Raw genomic sequence first — 22,873 nt, 5'->3', positions numbered from 1 at the left:
AAGAAAAATAATAAAATGATTGGGTCTCCATCCCGATCGTCTCCTAGCAACCGTGCGTGAAAATCGCACCGCATCCGCACTTGCTTGCGGATGCTTGCGATTTTCACGCAGCCCCATTCACTTCTATGGGGCCTGCGTTGCGTGGAAATCGCACAATATAGAGCATGCTGCGATTTACACGCAACGCAGAAGTGATGCGTGAAAATCAACGCTCATGTGCACAGCCCCATAAAAATGAATGGGTCCGGATTCAGTGCGGGTGCAATGCGTTCACCTCACGCATTGCACCCGCGCGGAATACTCGCCCGTGTGAAAGGGGCCTAACAGTGATACATTTTGTAAATAACCATCATGTCACCTGTCAAATAGTACAAAATGGATTGTTTCTGTTTAGAATGGAGAAGTCACGTGCACCCAAAAGACTTGCCCCCCATTAGAATGTGCTCATCCAGTGACGCCACCCGGTGAATGTTGCCCTCGCTGTGTAAGAGGTGGGTAATGCTTTATTGTATATATATGCCCTATCGGGGCATATGTATGGGGATCGTCTTCATGAGACAATCTCTTTAAGTAGGAATGCTCGCATTACACAGTTACAAGAAAAAGTAAATGAACTCTTTGAAATTCTCTGGATTTCTGCATCGATTATTAATATAATGTGTTATGATTGTTATGTAGGTCACAGTTGTAGACAAACATAAGACAATGTAGCTAAACTAATAACACACATTTGTACCATTCATTTCTTTTATTGAGCACACTGAGTAAAAATTCACAGTACAGGGAGAAAAGGTAAGTAAACCCTTTACATGAAATAACCTCTAGATTCCCCTTTAGCAGCAATCACCCTACTAAACATTTCTTGTCTGAGCAACTAAGATTTGCACAACATTGAGGAGGAATTCTGGATAATTCCTCCCTGTAGATGTGTTTCAGTTCTTCAATATGTCTAGAGTGCCTTGTGTGCACAGCCCTCTTTAGGCCATGAAGCAGCATCTCAAACACAAGTCTTTTTCAACCATTTAGTTCATTTACTTGTGTGTTGTGTGTCATTGTTTTGTTACATCACTCAGTCTCTTCCGCTTGTGCTGTCGGGACTCCTGCCTTTACATTCATCTATAAAACGTTTTCACTAGTGTTGATCGAGCACCATAGTGCTCGGGAGCTCGGGCCGATCACCTCGGAATGCTCAGGTGCTCTACCGAGCTACCGAGCACAATGGAAGTCAATGGGAGAACCCGAGCATTAAACCAGGCACCCCCTGCTCTGAAGAGAAGAGGGTGTCTGGTTCACCGGAAAAGGTCAGAAATTGATGGAAACACCACTGAAATCGTTTGGGAACAGCATAGGGGGGGATGTCTGGATGCATCTTGGACTCCCAGGTTGCTGCTGGGAACGAGTAGTACGCCACTTTTACAGACTGACAATAATACGCACAAAACCGAAGATAAAATCAATTTTAGACGGAGGAAAAATTGTTAGGAAACATTCTTTCCTGTATATTTACTTGTATATAAAGTGCAAGTACTGCGAAAAAGTACAAGGAAGAGGCACTCCGATACAACCTGTATATCACATAAAGGAGGCCTCGTTCACATTGTGGTACAATTGTTTAGGTAGTGGGACTCCTACACTCATAAAGCCTATGCACTAAGTGAAAGGGCTGTCAAGAATTACAAGGAACCGGCGCTCCAATACACCCTTTATTACACATAAAGGAGGGAATCATACACCCTTGAAAAATTATGATTGATGGCCTGCTGGTGACCTGACCCTCTAAACAATTATATGCGAGGGCCTGCAGGTGAGCTGACCCTGTAAAAGATTTTAGGTGCTGACCTGCAGGCGAGCTGACCCTGTAAAAGATTGTAGGTAATGGCCTGCTTGTGAGCTGACCCTCTAAAAAACAATATGCAAGGGCCTGCAGTGAGCTGACCCTGTAAAAGATTTTAGGTGCAGGCCTGCTGGTGAGCTGACCCTGTAAAACATTATATGCGAGGGCCTGCAGGTGAGCGGACCCTGTAAAACATTATATACGACAGCCTGAAGGTGAGCTGACCCTGGAAAAGATTTTAGGTGCGGGCCTGCTGGTGAGCTGACCCTGTAAAACATTATATACGAGGTCCTGCAGGTGAGCTGACCCTGTAAAAGATTGTAGGTGAGGGCCTGCTGGTGATCTGACCCTCTAAAAAACTATATATGCGACGGCCTGCAGCTGAGCTGACCCTCTAAAAAATTATATGCGAGGGCCTGCAGGTCAGCTGACCCTGTAAAACATTATATGCGAAGGGCATATATGCAAAGGCATTAAATGCGACAAATAAGCATGTTGATATGATGGAAGAGGAGGAGGAGGATGAGAAAAGGAAGATTCATCCATATACCCTTTTTTGTGGTGGAAGGGGTCCATGGGAATACAGTGTATTCAGTACATTATAAATAACACATATAAAGTGCCTTTATGTTCAGCCTCTGGTGGAGTCGAGAAGTCATGGTCAATCCAGGCCTTGTTCATTTTTATAATAGTCAACCTGTCAGCATTTTCAGTTGACAGGCGGATACGCTTATCTGTTATAATGCCACCGGCAGCACTAAATACCCGCTCAGACAAAATGCTGGCGGCAGGGCAGGCCAGCACCTCCAAGGCATAGAGCGCCAGTTCGTGCCACGTGTCCTGCTTGGACACCCAGTAGTTGTAAGGAACTGAGGGATCATTGAGGACGCTGACATGGTCTGCTATGTACTCCTTCACCATCTTCCAAAATTTCTCCCTCCCTGTCACAGTAGGCCGTGCATCATGGTGAGGGTGCTGGTGGGGTGTCATGAAACTGTCCCAGGCTTTGGAGAGTGTTGCCCTGCCTCTGTTGGAACTGCTGTGTGTTCGCCTTCTCCCCCCCCCCCCCCTCAGTTGCCCAAGGAACTACGAACTCTGCCACCAGCGTTGTCAGACAGAAATTTTTGGAGCAATTTTTCAACAAGGACCTTCTGGTATTGCACCATCTTGCTTGTCCTCTCCACCGGAGGAATGAGAGATGAGAAGTTCTCTTTGTAGCGGGGTTCGAGAAGGGTGAACAACCAATAATCAGTGTTGTCTAAAATGCGTATAATGCACGGGTCACTGGAAAGGCAGCCTAACATGAAGTCAGCCATGTGTACCAGAGTACCAACAGGCAAGACTTCGCTGTCGTCATCAGGAGGATGACTCTCAATCTCCTCATTCTATTCCTCCTCTTCTGCCTATCCACTCTGAACAGATGGAATTAAACTTCCATGGGTACTACCCTCTGTAGTGGAGGCAACCGTCTCCTGCTTCTCCTCCTCTTCATCATCCAATTCGCGCTGAGAAGACGAACTGAGGGTGGTCTGGCTATCACCCTGTGTAATGTCTTTCCCCATTTCCACTTCTTCCACATGCAAAGCGTCATCCTTAATTGTGAGCAGCGAACGTTTGAGTAGACACAGAAGTGGGATGGTTACGCTGATAATAGCGTTATCGCCGCTCACCATCTCTGAGGATTCCTCAAAGTTTTGTAAAACCTCACAGAGATCAGACATCCATGCCCACTTGTCGCTTGTGAATAGCGGAAACTGACTGGAAAGGCGACAACCATGTTGCAGCTGATATTCCACTACTGCCCTCTGCTGCTCACAAAGCCTGGCCAACATGTGGAACGTGGAGTTCCAGCGCATGCTCACGTCGCACAACAGCCGGTGAGCTGGCAATTTCCAGTGCTGCTGCAGCGTTGACAGACCGGCTAAAGCTGTCGATGACTTGAGGAAATGTGCACACACGCAGCGCACCCTCAACAGTATCTCAGGCAAATTGGGGTAGGTTTTGAGAAACTGCTGAACCACAAAGTTGGGCTAGGGATGAGATGTGTCTGAGCTTGCCGAGCTCCAAAGTCGCCACCAAGTTACGGCAATTATCAGACACAACCATGCCTGGTTCTAGGTTGAGTGGCTCAGTCTGGTCTCTTATTCCTTGCCACAGCTCTGCGGCAGTGTGTTGTTTGTGACCTAAGCAGATTAGCTTCAGCACTACCGATTAATAGCTGACTGGTGCTGAAAGAGGATAATTCTGAGGTGGAATGGAGGAGGAGGCGGAGGAGGAGAAGTGGGGGTTGGAGCCACTAACGTCGGTGGTGGAGGAAACCCTGATGGAATTAGGGGCCGCAATCCTTGGTGTCATTAGGACCTGTGCCATCCCACGGTACGACTCGCTCCCGGCCTCCACAGCGTTCACCCAGTGTGCGGTCAGGGAAATGTAGCGTCCCTGGCCGAATGCACTTGTCCATGTGTCCGCGGTTAAGTTGACCTTCCCAGTAACTGCGCTGGTCAGGGCACGTGTGATGTTACAGGACACATGTTGGGGTAAGGCGGGCATGGCACACCTTGAAAAATAGTGGCGGCAGGGGACTGCGTAACGCAGGACGGCTGCCAACATCAGACTGTGGAAGGCCTCAGTGTCCACAAGCCTAAATGGCAACATTTCCAAGGCCAGTAATTTGGAAAGTTGCGCATTTGGTACTATGGCCTGTGGGTGGGTGGCTGGCTGGGTATTTGCGCTCGCGTTCAAATGCATGGGGTAAGAACATTTGTACGCTGCGCTGGGACACGGTAGTGCATGTGGTCGCTGATGGTGCTTGCGAAGGTCCAGGTGCAGGGTGGGAGGTATCCGGGCCTGCACCTTCGACAGGGGATTGGCCAGCACGTAACACAGGTAAAGAGGAGGCAGTGGTGTGACCCGCAGACACAGACTGTGGACCCAGGCGTTTGGCCCACTTATTACGGTGCTTGGATGCCATGTGGCGGATCATGCTGGTGGTGGTGAGGTTGCTAGTGTTCATGCCCCGACTCATTTTGGTATGGCACAGGTTGCAAACTACTATTCTTTTGTCGTCCGCACTTTCCCCAAAAAAGCGCCATACTGCCGAACACCTACCCTTTGCAAGGAAGATTTCTGCAAGAGGGTGCTCCGTGCCTTCTCCCTTTTGCCACCCCACTGCCTCTTCCAGCCTGTTGCGGTGCAGCAGATCGCTCCGCCTCTGTACTGCTGTCCTCTCTCGACTTTCCACCTTCCCAGGTTGGGTCAGTGACTTCATCGTCCACCACCTCCTCTTCCACTTCCTCACTCTGCTCCTCCTCTTGACTTGTTGACCTAACCACAACCTTAGTGATTGACAACTGTCTCATCCTCTTCATCAACCTCTTGAGACAGTAATTGCCGTTGACTTATTGGCAACTGTGTCTCATCGTCATCCACCTCATTAAACAGTAATTGCTGTTCCCCCACCATCATCTTCTTGTGACTGGTGATGCTCAAGAGTTTGGGAATCAGGGCACAAGATCTGTCCCTCTTCAAGCGTGCTTGGCGAGAGGGCCAAATCAAGGAAAGGCGCAGAAAATAGCTCCTCGAAATATCCGAGTGTGTGATCACTTGTTTGCCCAGACTCTCCATGGTGGGAGGAAGGAGGATCAGGGTGAGGATTGTGTTAAGCAGACTCTTGGCTACTGAGACTGGACTTGGTGGAAGACAGGGTGGTGCTTAAGCGATTGGAAGCATTATCTGCTGGTCGCACTGGTCTGACTTCAAGAGTGGTGTCCTGCGCCGCCGTGCAAACTGGGACATGAAGCTAGGTATCGTGGATGATTGTTTTTCTTGTGCTCTGGCAAAAGGCCCAGTTTCAACGAGCCCAGGGCCACGGCCTCTGAGTGCATCATCAGCATCACGGCCACTTCCCCGTCCCTTACTGCTCGCCTTCTTCATATTAAATATCATATATGCTTGAAAGTATGTCACATGTACAGTAGAGTAGGATTTGGAAGTGTATACGCAAAAAAAATTTAAATAGGTATTTGCGATGTGGAAACATCACACAGGAGATATCCCGCAGATAATGTCAATGCTGTCACCAGCGGCTAATAAAAAATTACAGGGAATGTCACAGGTATTTGGGATGAGGAAACGTTATACAGGAGAGGTACCACTGGTAATGTCACTGTCCGAAGCGTCTACGTAAAAAGTACACTGTATGTCACAGATACATTTTTTAAGCGCACACTTTACACTGGAGATGTACCCCAGGTAATATCACTGTCCGCAGCGGACACCGTCTATTGAAAAAGTACACTGGATGTCACAGGTATTTTTTGGATGCGCACACTTTAGGCTCTCACAAGCGGTCCAAAACAGATCAGTTTTGCCCTTAATGCATTCTGAATGGATAAGAATCCGCTCAGAATGCATCAGTTTGGCTCAGTTTGGCTCCGTTCCACCTGCTTGCAGCGTTTTGGTGTCCGTCTGCCGAAACTGGGCCAAATGGATCCATTGTCACTGACACAATATGGAACAATAAAAAAAGAATCCATTCCCCATTGACTTTCAATGGTGTTCAAGACGGATCCGTTTTGGCTATGTTAAAGATAAGACAAACTTATCCGTTCTGAACGGATGCATGCGGTTGTATTATCTGAACGGATGCGTTTGTGCAGATCCATGACGGATCCGCACCAAACGCAAGTGTGAAAGTTGCCTTACACTGGAGATGTGGCGCAGCTAATGTCTGCAGCGGACACCGTCTATGGAAAAAGTACACTGGAAGTCACGGATTTTTTTGGGATGCGCAGACTTTACACTGGAGATGTGGCACAGCTAATGTCGCTGTCTGCAGCAGCCTAACTATTGTACGCTATTTAGTCCTTAGAAGGACTTTTGGGTCTGTAAAGTTTTAGCTATTTAGCGCAGTTTGCGCTAAAAAAAGATATTGCTGCTGCCACACACAACAATAGTCCTTAAAAGGACTTTTTGGTCTCTGAAAAGTTTCGGTAGTAAAAATATTCCTAAATCACTCCCTACACTGTCTGTCCCTTCCTCAGCACAGCTCTCCCTGACTAAAAATGAGCCGAACATGCGTCATCGGGTGCTATATAGCCCCGATGACGCGTTCCGGCCAGCCAATAACTGTAATGCCAGCAGCCAATATGGCTACGGCATTACAGTGAGGGCAGTACATAGCTTCACGTTTATTGGCTGCGTAGCAGCCAAGAAACATGCGGGGCGGAGACTCAAGCATTGCGCTCGAGCACATGCAGTATTCGGCAGAATACCACCATGTGCCGAGCATAGAGATGCTCAAGCCGAACTTGTGTTAGGCGAGCATGCTCGATCATCACTAGTTTTCACACAACTTAGAATTCATTGTTTCCTCAATGATCAAAGGCTTCTGGACATGATACTCCCTCTACCATGCCTCACAGTTGAGATGACTTGTACATTTGTGATAAAAAGTTCCACTTTTCGCTCATCTATCCATGCAACAGTTTTCCAGAAGGTGGTCTCAGCAAATCAGGAGACTGGATTTTTTTTGGACCGCAGCAGCCAGCCTCCTTTCATGAACGAAATTTGTTGCCATAGAGCAGTGCTTCTCAATTATTTTCTGTCATGCCCCCCCTAGGAAGAAGAAAACATTTTGCGCCCCCCGCGCGACTGTAAATAGTATCATTTGTCTATAAAATTGTTATAAGTACACCTCTGCATAACACTGTATCCTTATTAACGTATAAGAGAATAAAAAAAGAAAAAAATGTGGATCGGACACACACTTATGGGGGGATCTGTGGATGACGGACACTTATGGGGGGATCTGTGGATGACGGACACTTATGGGGGGATCTGTGGATGACGGACACTTATGGGGGGATCTGTGGATGACAGACACTTATGGTGGGATCTGTGGATGATGGACACTTATGGGGGGATCTGTGGCTGGCACTGTTACAGGTGGATCTGTGGCTGGCACTGTTATATATGTGCCATCCACAGACCCCCCACCCCATAACAGTGCCATCCACAGTGCCCCCCCCAGCCCATAACAGTGCCATCCACAGACCCCCACCCCTTAACTGTGCCATCCACAGATTCCGTGTGCCCGCCGCCGTTTAAAGTTATTAAACATGCCCCCCTCACTATATCCGAATTTCTTCTGTATAATGCCGGCAGGCAGGCCGGGCGGCCGGCCCGTCCCTCAGTGACGTCACTTGTCTGCGCCGCCTGCTTCATTCATAAAGCAGGCGGCGCAGGCACGTGACATCACTGAGGGACGCGCCGGCCGCCCGGCCTGCCTGCCGGCATTATACAGAAGAAATTCGCACACCCCAAAGGCAGGCCCTGAACGAGCCCCCCTTTACGGAGGCTGGCGCCCCCCCTGGGGGGCGCGCCCCACTATTTGAGAAGCACTGCCATAGAGCCATAGTTTACACTTGCCAATCTTTAATGTGAAGAACAGATTTGTCAGTAACAAGGGGTTGTGTGCCTTTAATGGCCAAATCATCGGTTAAACCCACACATTCCATCTAATCTTCTTCATTGATAGATTGTTGAAATTGTACAACTGTTTGTGCGTTATCAGTTTAGTTAGACAGTGTTTGTCTATAATTGTGGCTTAGATAACAATGAGACTTAATTATATTGGCAATAAATGCAGAAATAAGTAATTCCAAAGGGTTCACTTTCTATTTCTTACAGCTGTAAATAAGGGAATAGATTGGATTGGTATATTTTGCTATAAAATTCACCTTTAATTACACCAGGCTGTTATTGTCGGACCCCAGTAAATCCTTTTCAACAAATGGAGTGAATTCCTCTAGGGTTCATTAGCGTTGATATTGCAAATCACACTTTTTGTTTTTATTTTAGGCTGCTCTGATGGTCACCTAGATGGAGAAACATGGAAGAAGGATTTATGTATAAGCTGTACTTGTCAGGTAACGTATAGAGAAAAGTCATCTTTATTAAAATATGTATTTTGCTAGTTAGAATCATTGATATTTACCACTCCATGAATGTCCTTTGTGATAAAGCTGTGCACATTCACACTCAGCCTTATTTGAATGTGGAAAGGTCCCTAAAAGGGTTGAGCGAACCCGAACATTTCAGTAAAAGTTCCGGTTCGGTGTTCGGGTAATATTAATATACCATCTGATCGGAGTTTTCTCCAATCCGATGGTATATTTTAACTTGAATTGTCCCCATCACCATGGGAACGCCTCTATGTTAGAATATACCATCGGATTTGAGTTTGATCGTGAAAACTCAGATCCAACAGTATATTCTAACACAGAGACGTTCCCATGGTGATGGAGACGCTTCAAGTTACAATATACTGAGAACTGTGGACATAACGGCCCCCTGCTGCCTGGCAACCCCTAATCTCTTACAGGGGGCTGTGATCCGCACAATTAACCCCTCAGGTGCCGCACCTGAGGGGTTAATTGTGCGGATCACAGCCCCCTGTAAGAGATCAGGTGCTGCCAGGCAGCAGGGGGTCAGACCCCCCTCCCTCCTCAGTATTAAAATCATTGGTGGCCAGTGCGGCCCCCCTCCCTCCCCAGTATGAAAATCATTGGTGGCCAGTGCGGCCCCCCCACCCCCTTCCTATTAAAATCATTGGTGGCTAGTGCGGCCCCCCCACCCCCTATTAAAAACATTGGTGGCTAGTGCGGCACCCCCACCCCCATCATTGGTGGCAGCGGAGCGGCAGTTCCGATCGGAGTCCCAGTTTAATCGCTGGGGCTCCGATCGGTTACCATGGCAGCCAGGACGCTACTGCAGTCCTGGCTGCCATGGTTACTTAGCACTTTTAGCAGCATTATACTTACATGCGCTGTCTGTGGCCGGCCTGCGCTCCTCCTACTGGTAAGTGAAAGGTCTGTACGGCGCATTGCTTATAGCACAGGCCTGTCAATGATGGGGGGGGTTGATAACCAATGATTTTAATTAGGGGGGGGAGAGGGGAGGCCGCACTGGACACCAATGATTTTAATAGGGGGGGGCCGCACTAACCACAAATGATTTTAATAAAGGGGGTGGGGGGGCCACACTGGCCACCAATGATTTTAATACTGGGGAGGGAGGGAGGGGGGGTCTGGCCCCTGCTGCCTGGCAGCACCCGATCTCTTACAGGGGGCTGAGATCCGCACAATTAACCCCTCAGGTGCGGCACCTGAGGGGTTAATTGTGCGGATCACAGCCCCCTGTAAGAGATCGGGTGCTGCCAGACAGCAGGGGGCAGTTATGTACACAGTTCTTAGTATATTCTAGCTTGAAGCGTCCCCATCACCATGGGAACGCCTCTGTGTTAGAATATACTGTTGGATCTGAGTTTTCACGATAGTGAAAACTCAGATCTGAAAAAGCTAATACTACTATTTTCCGTTATAACAATGTTATAACGGAAAATAATAAAGTGAAGTTCGGGTACCCATTGACTTTAATGGGGTTCAGGTTCGGGTCCAAGTTCGGATCAAGTTCGGGTACCGAACCCGAACTTTTTTTTAAAGTTCAGCCGAACTCCCCGAACATCTAGGTGTTCGTTCAACTCTAAGTCCCTAATACAGTTGCAAGAAAAAGTATGTGAACCCTTTGGAATGATATGGATTTCTGCACAAATTGGTCATAAAATGTGATCTGATCTTCATCTAGGTCACAACAATAGACAATCACAGTCTGCTTAAACTAACACACAAAGAATTAAATTTTACCATGTTTTTATTGAACACACCATGTAAACATTCACAGTGCAGGTGGATAATCTACAGCTTCCTGTTTTGGTTCTTACATTCAGTACATTGTTCGATTATGATTTCACACAACAGGGAGGCTCTGTGAAGTGCATCTCCGCAATATGTGACACCATCACTTGTGAGCATCCTTTCACTCCACCTGGAAAGTGCTGCCCAGAATGCGTTAGCTGCCAGTACCATGGACAGGTTCTGAGGAATGGTGAAAGGTTCCAACCAGATCTGTGTACCACTTGCACATGCAAGGTAAGTATGATACCAAGGGTTTATGTAGTGTGCATGACTGTCACAGACTGGATCTCTGCTATAATATGGAGCAGTAATCTGTCACCTTAATGATTTACATAATATGCTTGAAGGTCACAAGCTCTGATGGTTTCATCCCTTTTATAATGGCAGAGACCTAGAAATAGGAAACATATGCAACGCCCGTACGTGCGACTAGGGTCCTTTTAGAAATGCACAATATATGGGACCTGGAATAAATGTATAAAATTACATTGAGATTGCATACCCAGACAGAAACACGGCGTAGGTGTGGTAATGCCACTCGGGGCGTTACACATATACAAGCAGCAAAAGAAAGGGAACAGGACAGATAGAGTTACAGATGTAAAGAGGAGGGTATACTGTACTACACAAAGGAGAAATAGGACATATACTCTACATAGACACACAGGCAAAGAGTAACCGAGATACATGTGCAAATGTACAGATCTAAAGACAGACTTCAATACAGGGAGTGCAGAATTATTTTGACCACATCATCCTCTTTATGCATGTTGTCTTACTCCAAGCTGTATAGGCTCGAAAGCCTACTACCAATTAAGCATATTAGGTGATGTGCATCTCTGTAATGAGAAGGGGTGTGGTCTAATGACATCAACACCCTATATTAGGTGTGCATAATTATTAGGCAACTTCCTTTCCTTTGGCAAAATGGGTCAAAAGAAGGACTTGACAGGCTCAGAAAAGTCAAAAATAGTGAGATATCTTGCAGAGGGATGCAGCACTCTTAAAATTGCAAAGCTTCTGAAGCGTGATCATCGAACAATCAAGCGTTTCATTCAAAATAGTCAACAGGGTCGCAAGAAGCGTGTGGAAAAACCAAGGCGCAAAATAACTGCCCATGAACTGAGAAAAGTCAAGCGTGCAGCTGCCAAGATGCCACTTGCCACCAGTTTGGCCATATTTCAGAGCTGCAACATCACTGGAGTGCCCAAAAGCACAAGGTGTGCAATACTCAGAGACATGGCCAAGGTAAGAAAGGCTGAAAGACGACCACCACTGAACAAGACACACAAGCTGAAACGTCAAGACTGGGCCAAGAAATATCTCAAGACTGATTTTTCTAAGGTTTTATGGACTGATGAAATGAGAGTGAGTCTTGATGGGCCAGATGGATGGGCCTGTGGCTGGATTGGTAAAGGGCAGAGAGCTCCAGTCCGACTCAGACGCCAGCAAGGTGGAGGTGGAGTACTGGTTTGGGCTGGTATCATCAAAGATGAGCTTGTGGGGCCTTTTCGGGTTGAGGATGGAGTCAAGCTCAACTCCCAGTCCTACTGCCAGTTTCTGGAAGACACCTTCTTCAAGCAGTGGTACAGGAAGAAGTCTGCATCCTTCAAGAAAAACATGATTTTCATGCAGGACAATGCTCCATCACACGTGTCCAAGTACTCCACAGCGTGGCTGGCAAGAAAGGGTATAAAAGAAGAAAATCTAATGACATGGCCTCCTTGTTCACCTGATCTGAACCCCATTGAGAACCTGTGGTCCATCATCAAATGTGAGATTTACAAGGAGGGAAAACAGTACACCTCTCTGAACAGTGTCTGGGAGGCTGTGGTTGCTGCTGCACACAATGTTGATGGTGAACAGATCAAAACACTGACAGAATCCATGGATGGCAGGCTTTTGAGTGTCCTTGCAAAGAAAGGTGGCTATATTGGTCACTGATTTGTTTTTGTTTTGTTTTTGAATGTCAGAAATGTATATTTGTGAATGTTGAGATGTTATATTGGTTTCACTGGTAAAAATAAATAATTGAAATGGGTATATATTTGTTTTTTGTTAAGTTGCCTAATAATTATGCACAGTAATAGTCACCTGCACACACAGATATCCCCCTAAAATAGCTAAAACTAAAAACAAACTAAAAACTACTTCCAAAAATATTCAGCTTTGATATTAATGAGTTTTTTGGGTTCATTGAGAACATGGTTGTTGTTCAATAATAAAATTAATCCTCAAAAATACAACTTGCCTAATAATTCTGCACTCCCTGTACTGGTTACTGTAGCAAAATTGTATAGATGAAAGTATAAAATAAAGGAACTTAACTCGTTAAATATAGAGCTGCAGCAAATTTTAGGCTGACACTTAACAAAAACCATTGAAAAAGTAAAGTTAAAGGGAACCTGTCACCGGAATTTTGTGTATAGAGCTGAGGACATGGGCTGCTAGATGGCCGCTAGCACATCCGCAATACCCAGTCCCCATAGCTCTGTGTGCTTTTATTGTGTAAAAAAAAATGATTTGATACATATACAAATTAGCATAAAAGAGTCATATCTTACTTGTGTGACCAGAGAAGAGTCATATTTTCAAGCTCTGACTCATCTCAGGTTAATTTGCATATGTATCAAATCGGTTTTTTTACACAATAAAAGCACACAGAGCTATGGGGACTGGGTATTGCGGATGTGCTAACGGCCATCTAGACACCCATGTCCTCAGCTCTATACCCAAAATCCCAGTTACAGGTTCCCTTTAACCCCTTAAGGACACAGCCTTTTTACACCTTAGGACCAGGCCATTTTTTGAAAATCTGACCAGAGTCCCTTTAAGTGCTGATAACTTTAAAACGCTTTGACTTATCCAGGCCGTTCTGAGATTGTTTTTTCGTCACATATTGTACTTCATGACACTGGTAAAATGGAGTCAAAAAAAATATTTTTTTTTGCACCAAAAAATACCTAATTTAACAAAAATTTGGAAAAATTTGCAAATTTCAAAGTTTCAGTTTCTCTACTTCTGTAATACATAGTAATACCCCCAAAAATTGTGATGACTTTACATTCCCCATATGTCTACTTCATGTTTGAATTGTTTTGGGAATGATATTTTATTTTTTGGGGATGTTATAAGGCTTAGAAGTTTAGAAGCAAATCTTGAAATTTTTCAGAAATTTACAAAAACTCAATTTTTAGGGACCAGTTCAGGTCTCAAGTCACTTTGCAAGGCTTACATTATAGAAACCACCCAAAAATGACCCCATCTAAGAAACTACACCCCTCAAGGTATTCAAAACTGATTTTGCATACGTTGTTAACCCTTTAGGTGTTGCACAAGAGTTATTGGCAAATGGGGAGGAAATTTGAGAATTTCATTTTTCTGTCTAATTTTTCATTTTAACCCATTTTTTCCACTAACAAACCAAGGGTTAACAGCCAAACAAGACTGTATCTTTATTGCCCTGACTCTGCCGTTTACAGAAACACCCAATATGTGGCCGTAAACTACTGTACGGCCACACAGCGGGGCGTAGAGGGAAAGGTGCGCCGTATGGTTTTTGGAGGGCTGATTTTGCTGGACTGGTTTATTTACACCATGTCCCATTTGAAGCCCCCTGATGCACCCCTAGAGGAGAAACTCCCTAAAAGTGACCCCATCTAAGAAACTACACCCCTCAAGGTATTCAAAACTGATTTTACATACGTCGTTAACCCTTTAGGTGTTGCACAAGAGTTATTGGCAAATGGCGAAGAAATTTGAGAATTTCATTTTTTTGCCTAATTTTCCATTTTAACCCATTTTTTCCCACTAACAAAGCAAGGGTTAACAGCCAAACAAGACTGTATCTTTATTGCCCTGACTCTGCTGTTTACAGAAACACCCAATATGTGGCCGTAAACTACTGTACGGGCACACAGCGGGGCGTAGAGTGAAAGGTGCGCCGTTTGGTTTTTGGAGGGCTGATTTTGCTGGACTGTTTTTTGACACCATGTCCCATTTGAAGCCCCCCTGATGCACCCCTAGATTATAAACTCCATAAAAGTGACCCCATCTAAGAAACTACACCCCTCAAGGTATTCAAAACTGATTTTACAAACTTTGTTAACCCTTTAGGTGTTGCACAAGATTTAATGGAAAATAGAGATACAATTTCAAAATTTCACTTTTTTGGCAGATTTTCCATTTTAATATTTTTTTTCCAGTTACAAAGCAAGGGTTAACAGCCAAACAAAACTCATTATTTATGGCCCTAATTCTGTAGTTTACAGAAACACCCCATATGTGGTCGTAAACCACTGTACGGGCACACGGCAGGGCGCAGAAGGAAAGGAACACCATATGGTTTTTGGAAGGCAGGTTTTGCTGGACTGTTTTTTTTACACCATGTCCCATTTGAAGCCCCCCCTGATGCACCCCTAGAGTAGAAACTCCAAAAAAGTGACCCCATTTTAGAAACTACGGGATAGGGTGGCAGTTTTGTTGGTACTAGTTTAGGGTACATATGATTTTTGGTTGCTCTATATTACACTTTTTGTGCGGCAAGGTAACAAGAAATAGCTTTTTTGGCACCGTTTTTTTTTTGTTATTTACAACATTCATCTGACAGGTTAGATCATGTGGTAATTTTATAGAGCAGGTTGTCACGGACGCGGCGATACCTAATATGTATACAATTTTTTTTATTTATGTAAGTTTTACACAATGATTTCATTTTTAAAACCCAAAAAATGTTTTAGTGTCTCCATAGTCTAAGAGCCATAGTTTTTTCAGTTTTTGGGCGATTATCTTAAGTAGGGTCTCATTTTTTGCGGGATGAGATGACGGTTTGATTGGCATCTATTTTGGGGTGCATATGACTTTTTGATTGCTTGCTATTACACTTTTTGTGACGTAAGATGACAAAAAATGGCTTTTTTTACACCGTTTTTATTTTTATTTTTTTACGGTGGTCATCTGAGGGGTTAGATCATGTGATATTTTTATAGAGCCGGGCGATACGGACGCGGCGATACCTAATATGTATACTTTTTTTTTATTTATGTAAGTTTTACACAATGATTTCATTTTTGAAACAAAAAAAATGATGTTTTAGTGTCTCCATAGTCTAAGAGCCATAGTTTTTTCAGTTTTTGGGCGATTATCTTGGGTAGGGTATGATTTTTGCGGGATTAGATGACGGTTTGATTGTTACAATTTTGGCGTACATGCGACTTTTTTGATCACTTTTATTACTTTTTTTGGGAAGTAAGGTGGGCAAAATTTCAATTTCATCATAGTTTTTTATTTTTATGGTGTTCACCGTTCGGGTAAAGTAACATGACCGTTTTATAGATCAGGTCGTTACGGACGCGGCGATACCAAACATGTGTAGGGAATTTTATTTTTTTCATTTTTTATCAGTGATAAATGTGTTTTTTTATTTTTACTTTTTTTTCACTTTTATTCACTTTTTTTTGACCCAGACCCACTTGGTTCTTGAAGATCCAGTGGGTCTGATGTCTGTATAATACAGTACAGAACAATATATATTGTACTGCACTGTATTTTACTTACACTGAACAGATCTATGCCTTTCAGCACAGATCTGTTCAGCACCATGGACAGCAGGACGCCTGAGAGGCGTCCTGTTGCCATGGGAACCTTCCCCGTCTGCTCAGAACTTCGCAGACGGGGAAGGGTAAGGAGGGGATCTCTCGGGGGACTGTCTGGGGGCTCTCTCCCTCTCCATCGGGGGGCTGCAAAGGCACAGCAGCCCCCCGATGGGAGAGGGAGGGAGCTCCCTGCGCTGTTAACCTTTTCCATACAGCGGTCCGTACGGACCGCTGTATGGAAAGGGTTAAACGGCTGACATCGCATCGCAGATGTCAGCCGTTTATACCAGGGTGCCAGCAATGTGCTGGCACCCTGGTATACCCACTGAACACCAATGAATTTTCAAGGGGAGGCGGGCGGGGGATCGCGATCCCGCCTGCTGCACCGCCCGCCTCCCGCACCGCCCACACTGCCCGCAACCCTCCCCCTGCACCTCCCGCCACCATAAAAATCATTCGGGGGTGCAGGGGGGGTGAATAAAACTTTTTTTAGGCATATAAAGTTTCTGAAACTGCAGAAATCGCAGCAAAACGCAGGTCTGAATTGACCTGCGGTTTGCCGCGATCGCCGACATGGGGGGGTCACGGGACCCCCCCGCGCATTTAGCCTAGGTGCCTGCTCAATGATTTGAGCAGGCACCGGGTTCCGATCACTGCCGGCCGGGCGGCAGTGATCGGAACAACACATGACGTACCGGTACGTCATGTGTCCTTAAGTACCAGGACATCATGACGTACCGGTACGTCATGTGTCCTTAAGAGGTTAAAGTATACTGCAAGCCTTTTTGAGGAGGACCTATCGCCTCTCCTGAAACTGTACTCTGGAGCATCTATTCTTTTGACTCTGTGTTTTGCCATTCTGCTGCTATTCCTACTAGAAATGTATGAATGAATTGCTAGCAGACTGCAATAAAGACTAAAGACCCATCTCAGTGTTACCAGTTGGGGGGGGGGGGGGGGGTTCCCTGCACATACTGCTACTGGCAGCACTGATTGGATAGTGTCAGACTGTGCAAGGAGACCAGCCCCCCCCCCCCCCCCCCCTCCAACTGGTAACACACAGGTGGACATTTATTGAAAAGATGGTCCAGCATTGTTGCTACATGGGGAATGCAAGTAGTTACTAGCAGATGATGTCAGGAGAGGTGACAGGTCTTCATTAACAAAGGGGCTCTCTAATACTTTTTGAAATTAGGCATGCAGTAGTGGACATAGAAAAAATACAAAATCTGTACTCACCTCTAAAATGTCCCCTGCTGTTCCCATGCCGGTGGTCTTCAGGCCTAGATCTCTGTTGGGTCACATGTCATTGTTTACATAATGCTACAGCCAATCACTGCCATTCATACACATGTAACCACTGAGACCAGCTAACGGCTGCAGCAGTCACGTGAACTATGAATGTGACAATATGAATACAGGCTCAACAGGGATTGAAGCAGGGGGGCACAAGAACAGTGGCAGAGGAGCAGGAGGACATTTTAAAGGCAAGTTTTAAATAATAATAATAATCTTTATTTATATAGTGCCAACATATTCCGCAGTGCAAGTTTTTTTGTATATATTATACAATGCCCCTGCTCCCTGTTTAATTAGAAAAACATATTAGAAAACCCCTCTTTAACAATTTCTACATCTTTATCTAGAAACGGCACAATGACCTCTGAGAAACTAAAAAAGTTCATACTTAACCTCTTCAGGACACAGGGCGTACCGGTACGCCCTGATGTCCTGGTACTTAAGGACACAGGGCGTACGGGTACGTCCTGTGTATTTCCGATCACCGCCACCCGGCGGGCGGTGATCGGAACCCGGTGCCTGCTGAAATCATTGAGCAGGCACCCTGGCTAAATGCGCGGGGGGGTCCCGTAACCCCCCCGTGTCAGCGATCGCCGCAAACCGTAGGTCAATTTCGGCTGCTGGCGGCGGTGCCTTCGGGTCCCCATTTGGCTGTAGGGGGGACCCGATGGCATGGAAGGCAGCGCGATGCCTAAGGAAGGCATTGCGCTGCCTTCCGGTGACGAGCCTGTGAGATCCAGCCCCCTGGATCTCACAGGCCGGAAGCTGTATGAGTAATACACACAGTATTACTCATACAGCCAATGCATTCCAATACAGAAGTATTAGAATGCATTGTAAAGGATTAGACCCCCAAAAGTTCAAATCCCAAAGTGGGACAAAAAATAAAGTGAAAAAAAAAGTTAAAAAAATAAAGTTTTCAACCCAAAAAAATTTAAAGTTTCAAGTGAAAATAAACAAAAATGTCATTTTCCCCAAATAAAGTTAAAAAAAATTGGTAAAAAATAGGGGGGAAAAAAAAAGTATACATATTAGGTATCGCCGCGTCCGTATCGACTGGCTCTATAAAAATATCACATGACCTAACCCCTCAGATGAACACCGTAAAAAATAAAAAATAAAAACTGTGCTAAATAAACCATTTTTTTTATCACCTTTCATCACAAAAAGTACAACAGCAAGCGATCAAAAAGGCGTTTACCCACCAGAATAGTACCAATCTAACCGTCACCTCATTCCGCAAAAAATGAGCCCCTACCTGAGACAATCGCCCAAAAAATAAAAAAAATATGGCTCAGAATATGGAGACACTAAAACATGATTTTTTTTGTTTTAAAAAAGCTGTTATTGTGTAAAACTTACATAAATAAAAAAAAAGTATACATATTAGGTATCGCCGCGTCCGTATAGACCGGCTCTATAAAAATTTCACATGACCTAACCCCTCAGATGAACACCGTAAAAAATAAAAAATAAAAACTGTGCTAAATAAACCATTTTTTGTCACCTTACATCACAAAAAATGTAATAGCAAGCGATCAAAAAATCATATGCTCCCCAAAATAGTGCCAATCAAACCGTCATCTCATCCCGCAAAAATCATACCCTACCCAAGGTAATCGCCGAAAAACTGAAAAAATTATGGCTCTCAGACTATGGAAACACTAAAACATGATTTTTTTTGCTTCAAAAATGAAAACATTGTGTAAAACTTACATAAATAAAAAAAAAGTATACATATTAGGTATAGCTGCATATGTGACAACCTGGTCTATAAAAATATCACATGATCTAACCTGTCAGATGAATGTTGTAAATAACAAAAAATAAAAACGGTGCCAAAACAGCTATTTCTTGTTACCTTGCCTTACAAAAAGTGTAATATAGAGCAACCAAAAATCATATGTACCCTAAACTAGTACCAACAATACTGCCACCCTATCCCGTAGTTTCTAAAATGGGGTCACTTTTTTGGAGTTTCTACTCTAGGGGTGCATCAGGGGGCTTCAAATGGGACATGGTGTCAAAAAAAACAGTCCAGCAAAATCTGCCTTCCAAAAACCGTATGGCATTCCTTTCCTTCTGCGCCCTGCCGTGTGCCCGTACAGCAGTTTACGACCACATATGGGGTGTTTCTGTAAAGTACAGAATCAGGGCCATAAATATTGAATTTTGTTTGGCTGTTAACCCTTGCTTTGTTACTGGGAAAAATGGATTAAAATGGAAAATTTTCCCAAAAATTGAAATTCAGAAATTTCATCTCCATTTGCCAATAACTCTTGTGGAACACCTAAAGGGTTAACAACGTTTATAAAATCAGTTTTGAATACCTTGAGGGGTGTAGTTTCTTAGATGGGATCACTTTTATGGAGTTTGTACTCTAGGGGTGCATCAGGGGGGCTTCAAATGGGACATGGTGTCAAAAAAAAACAGTCCAGCAAAATCTGCCTTCCAAAAACCGTATGGCATTCCTTTCCTTCTGCGCCCTGCCGTGTGCCCATACAGCGGTTTATGACCACATATGGGGTGTTTCTGTAAACTACAGAATCAGGGCCATAAATATTGAGTTTGGTTTGGCTGTTAACCCTTGCTTTGTAACTGGAAAAAAATTATTAAAATGGAAAATCTGCCAAAAAAGTGAAATTTTGAAATTGTATCTAAATTTTCCATTAATTCTTGTGGAACACCTAAAGGGTTAACTACGTTTGTAAAATCAGTTTTGAATACATTGAGGGGTGTAGTTTCTTAGATGGGGTCTTTTTTTTTTGAGTTTCTACTCTAGGGGTGCATCAGGGGGGATTCAAATGGGACATGGTGTCAAAAAAAACAGTCCAGCAAAACCTGCCTTCCAAAAACCGTATGGCATTCCTTTCCTTCTGCGCCCTGCCGTGTGCCCGTACAGCAGTTTACGACCACATATGGGGTGTTTCTGTAAACTACAGAATCAGGGCCATAAAAATTGAGTTTGGTTTGGCTGTTAACCCTTGCTTTGTAACTGGAAAAAAATTATTAAAATGGAAAATCTGCCAAAAAAGTTACATTTTTAAATTGTATCTCTATTTTCCATTAATTCTTGTGGAACACCTAAAGGGTTAACAAAGTTTGTAAAATCAGTTTTGAATACCTTGAGGGGTGTAGTTTATAGAATGGGGTCATTTTTGGGTGGTTTCTATTATGTAAGCCTCGCAAAGTGACTTCAGACCTAAACTGGTCCCTAAAAATTGGGTTTTTGAAAATTTCAAGATTTGCTTCTAAACTTCTAAGCCTTGTAACATCCCCAAAAAATAAAATATCATTCCCAAAATGATCCAAACATGAAGTAGACATATGGGGTATGTAAATTAATAACTATTTTTGGAGTTATTACTATGTATTGTACACTGCGTGCAGAATTATTAGGCAAATGAGTATTTTGACCACATCATCCTCTTTATGCATGTTGTCTTACTCCAAGTTGTATAGGCTCGAAAGCCTACTACCAATTGAGCATATTAGGTGATGTGCATCTCTGTAATGAGAAGGGGTGTGGTCTAATGACATCAACACCCTATATTAGGTGTGCATAATTATTAGGCAACTTCCTTTCCTTTGGCAAAATGGGTCAAAAGAAGGACTTGACAGGCTCAGAAAAGTCAAAAATAGTGAGATATCTTGCAGAGGGATGCAGCACTCTTAAAATTGCAAAGCTTCTGAAGCGTGATCATCGAACAATCAAGCGTTTCATTCAAAATAGTCAACAGGGTCGCAAGAAGCGTGTGGAAAAACCAAGGCGCAAAATAACTGCCTATGAACTGAGAAAAGTCAAGCGTGCAGCTGCCAAGATGCCACTTGCCACCAGTTTGGCCATATTTCAGAGCTGCAACATCACTGGAGTGCCCAAAAGCACAAGGTGTGCAATACTCAGAGACATGGCCAAGGTAAGAAAGGCTGAAAGACGACCACCACTGAACAAGACACACAAGCTGAAACATCAAGACTGGGCCAAGAAATATCTCAAGACTGATTTTTCTAAGGTTTTATGGACTGATGAAATGAGAGTGAGTCTGGATGGGCCCGTGGCTGGATTGGTAAAGGGCAGAGAGCTCCAGTCCGACTCAGACGCCAGCAAGGTGGAGGTGGAGTACTGGTTTGGGCTGGTATCATCAAAGATGAGCTTGTGGGGCCTTTTCGGGTTGAGGATGGAGTCAAGCTCAACTCCCAGTCCTACTGCCAGTTTCTGGAAGACACCTTATTCAAGCAGTGGTACAGGAAGAAGTCTGCATCCTTCAAGAAAAACATGATTTTCATGCAGGACAATGCTCCATCACACGCGTCCAAGTACTCCACAGTGTGGCTGGCAAGAAAGGGTATAAAAGAAGAAAATCTAATGACATGGCCTCCTTGTTCACCTGATCTGAACCCCATTGAGAACCTGTGGTCCATCATCAAATGTGAGATTTACAAGAAGGGAAAACAGTACACCTCTCTGAACAGTGTCTGGGAGGCTGTGGTTGCTGCTGCACGCAATGTTGATGGTGAACAGATCAAAACACTGACAGAATCCATGGATGGCAGGCTTTTGAGTGTCCTTGCGAAGAAAGGTGGCTATATTGGTCACTGATTTGTTTTTGTTTTGTTTTTGAATGTCAGAAATGTATATTTGTGAATGTTGAGATGTTATATTGGTTTCACTGGTAAAAATAAATAATTGAAATGGGTATATATTTGTTTTTTGTTAAGTTGCCTAATAATTATGCACAGTAATAGTCACCTGCACACACAGATATCCCCCTAAAATAGCTAAAACTAAAAACAAACTAAAAACTACTTCCAAAAATATTCAGCTTTGATATTAATGAGTTTTTTGGGTTCATTGAGAACATGGTTGTTGTTCAATAATAAAATTAATCCTCAAAAATACAACTTGCCTAATAATTCTGCACTCCCTGTAGAAGTAGAGAAATTTAAAGTTAGAAATTTGCAAATTTTTCCAAAATTTTGGTAAATTTTGTATTTTTTTTATAAATAAAAAAGATTTTTTTTGACTCAATTTTACCAGTGTCATGAAGTACAATATGTGACGAAAAAACAATCTCAGAATGGCCTGGCTAAATAAAAGCGTTTTAAAGTTATCACCACATAAAGTGACACTGGTCAGATTTGCAAAAAATGGCCTGGTCCTTAAGGTGAAATAAGGCTGTGTCCTGAAGGGGTTAAAGGGGTTCTGCAGTTTGTTTAAACTGATGATCTATCCTCTGGATAGATCATCAGCATCTGATCGGTGGGGGTCCGACACCCGCAGTTCATATGAATGGAGCTTAGCCCCGCCCAGGCCAGTTGATACTAGTCGTGACGTCACTGGGCCTGCGCTAAACAGTGAGAAAGCCGCGGCACTGCTGGAGCGCCGCTGC

The 22,873-nt window shown here is 44.1% G+C and overlaps 1 protein-coding gene across 1 annotated transcript in view; it reads left to right on the top strand.

The window, feature by feature from the left end:
• The window catches only part of LOC120985300 (kielin cysteine rich BMP regulator), a 149,601-nt gene that overhangs the window by 46,861 nt on the left and 79,867 nt on the right, over positions 1-22,873 (top strand). The window contains exons 7-9 of the mRNA XM_040413498.1: positions 395-491; positions 8,696-8,763; positions 10,654-10,824. Coding sequence (XP_040269432.1) covers positions 395-491; positions 8,696-8,763; positions 10,654-10,824 — 336 coding nt within the window. The remainder of the gene's footprint in view (positions 1-394; positions 492-8,695; positions 8,764-10,653; positions 10,825-22,873) is intronic.

Source organism: Bufo bufo, chromosome 1 (genome assembly GCF_905171765.1).
Source record: "Bufo bufo chromosome 1, aBufBuf1.1, whole genome shotgun sequence".
Taxonomy (NCBI): Eukaryota; Metazoa; Chordata; class Amphibia; order Anura; family Bufonidae; genus Bufo; species Bufo bufo.
The sequence above is the reverse complement of the archived record's forward strand: the minus strand, read 5'-3'. Positions and strand labels throughout refer to the sequence as shown.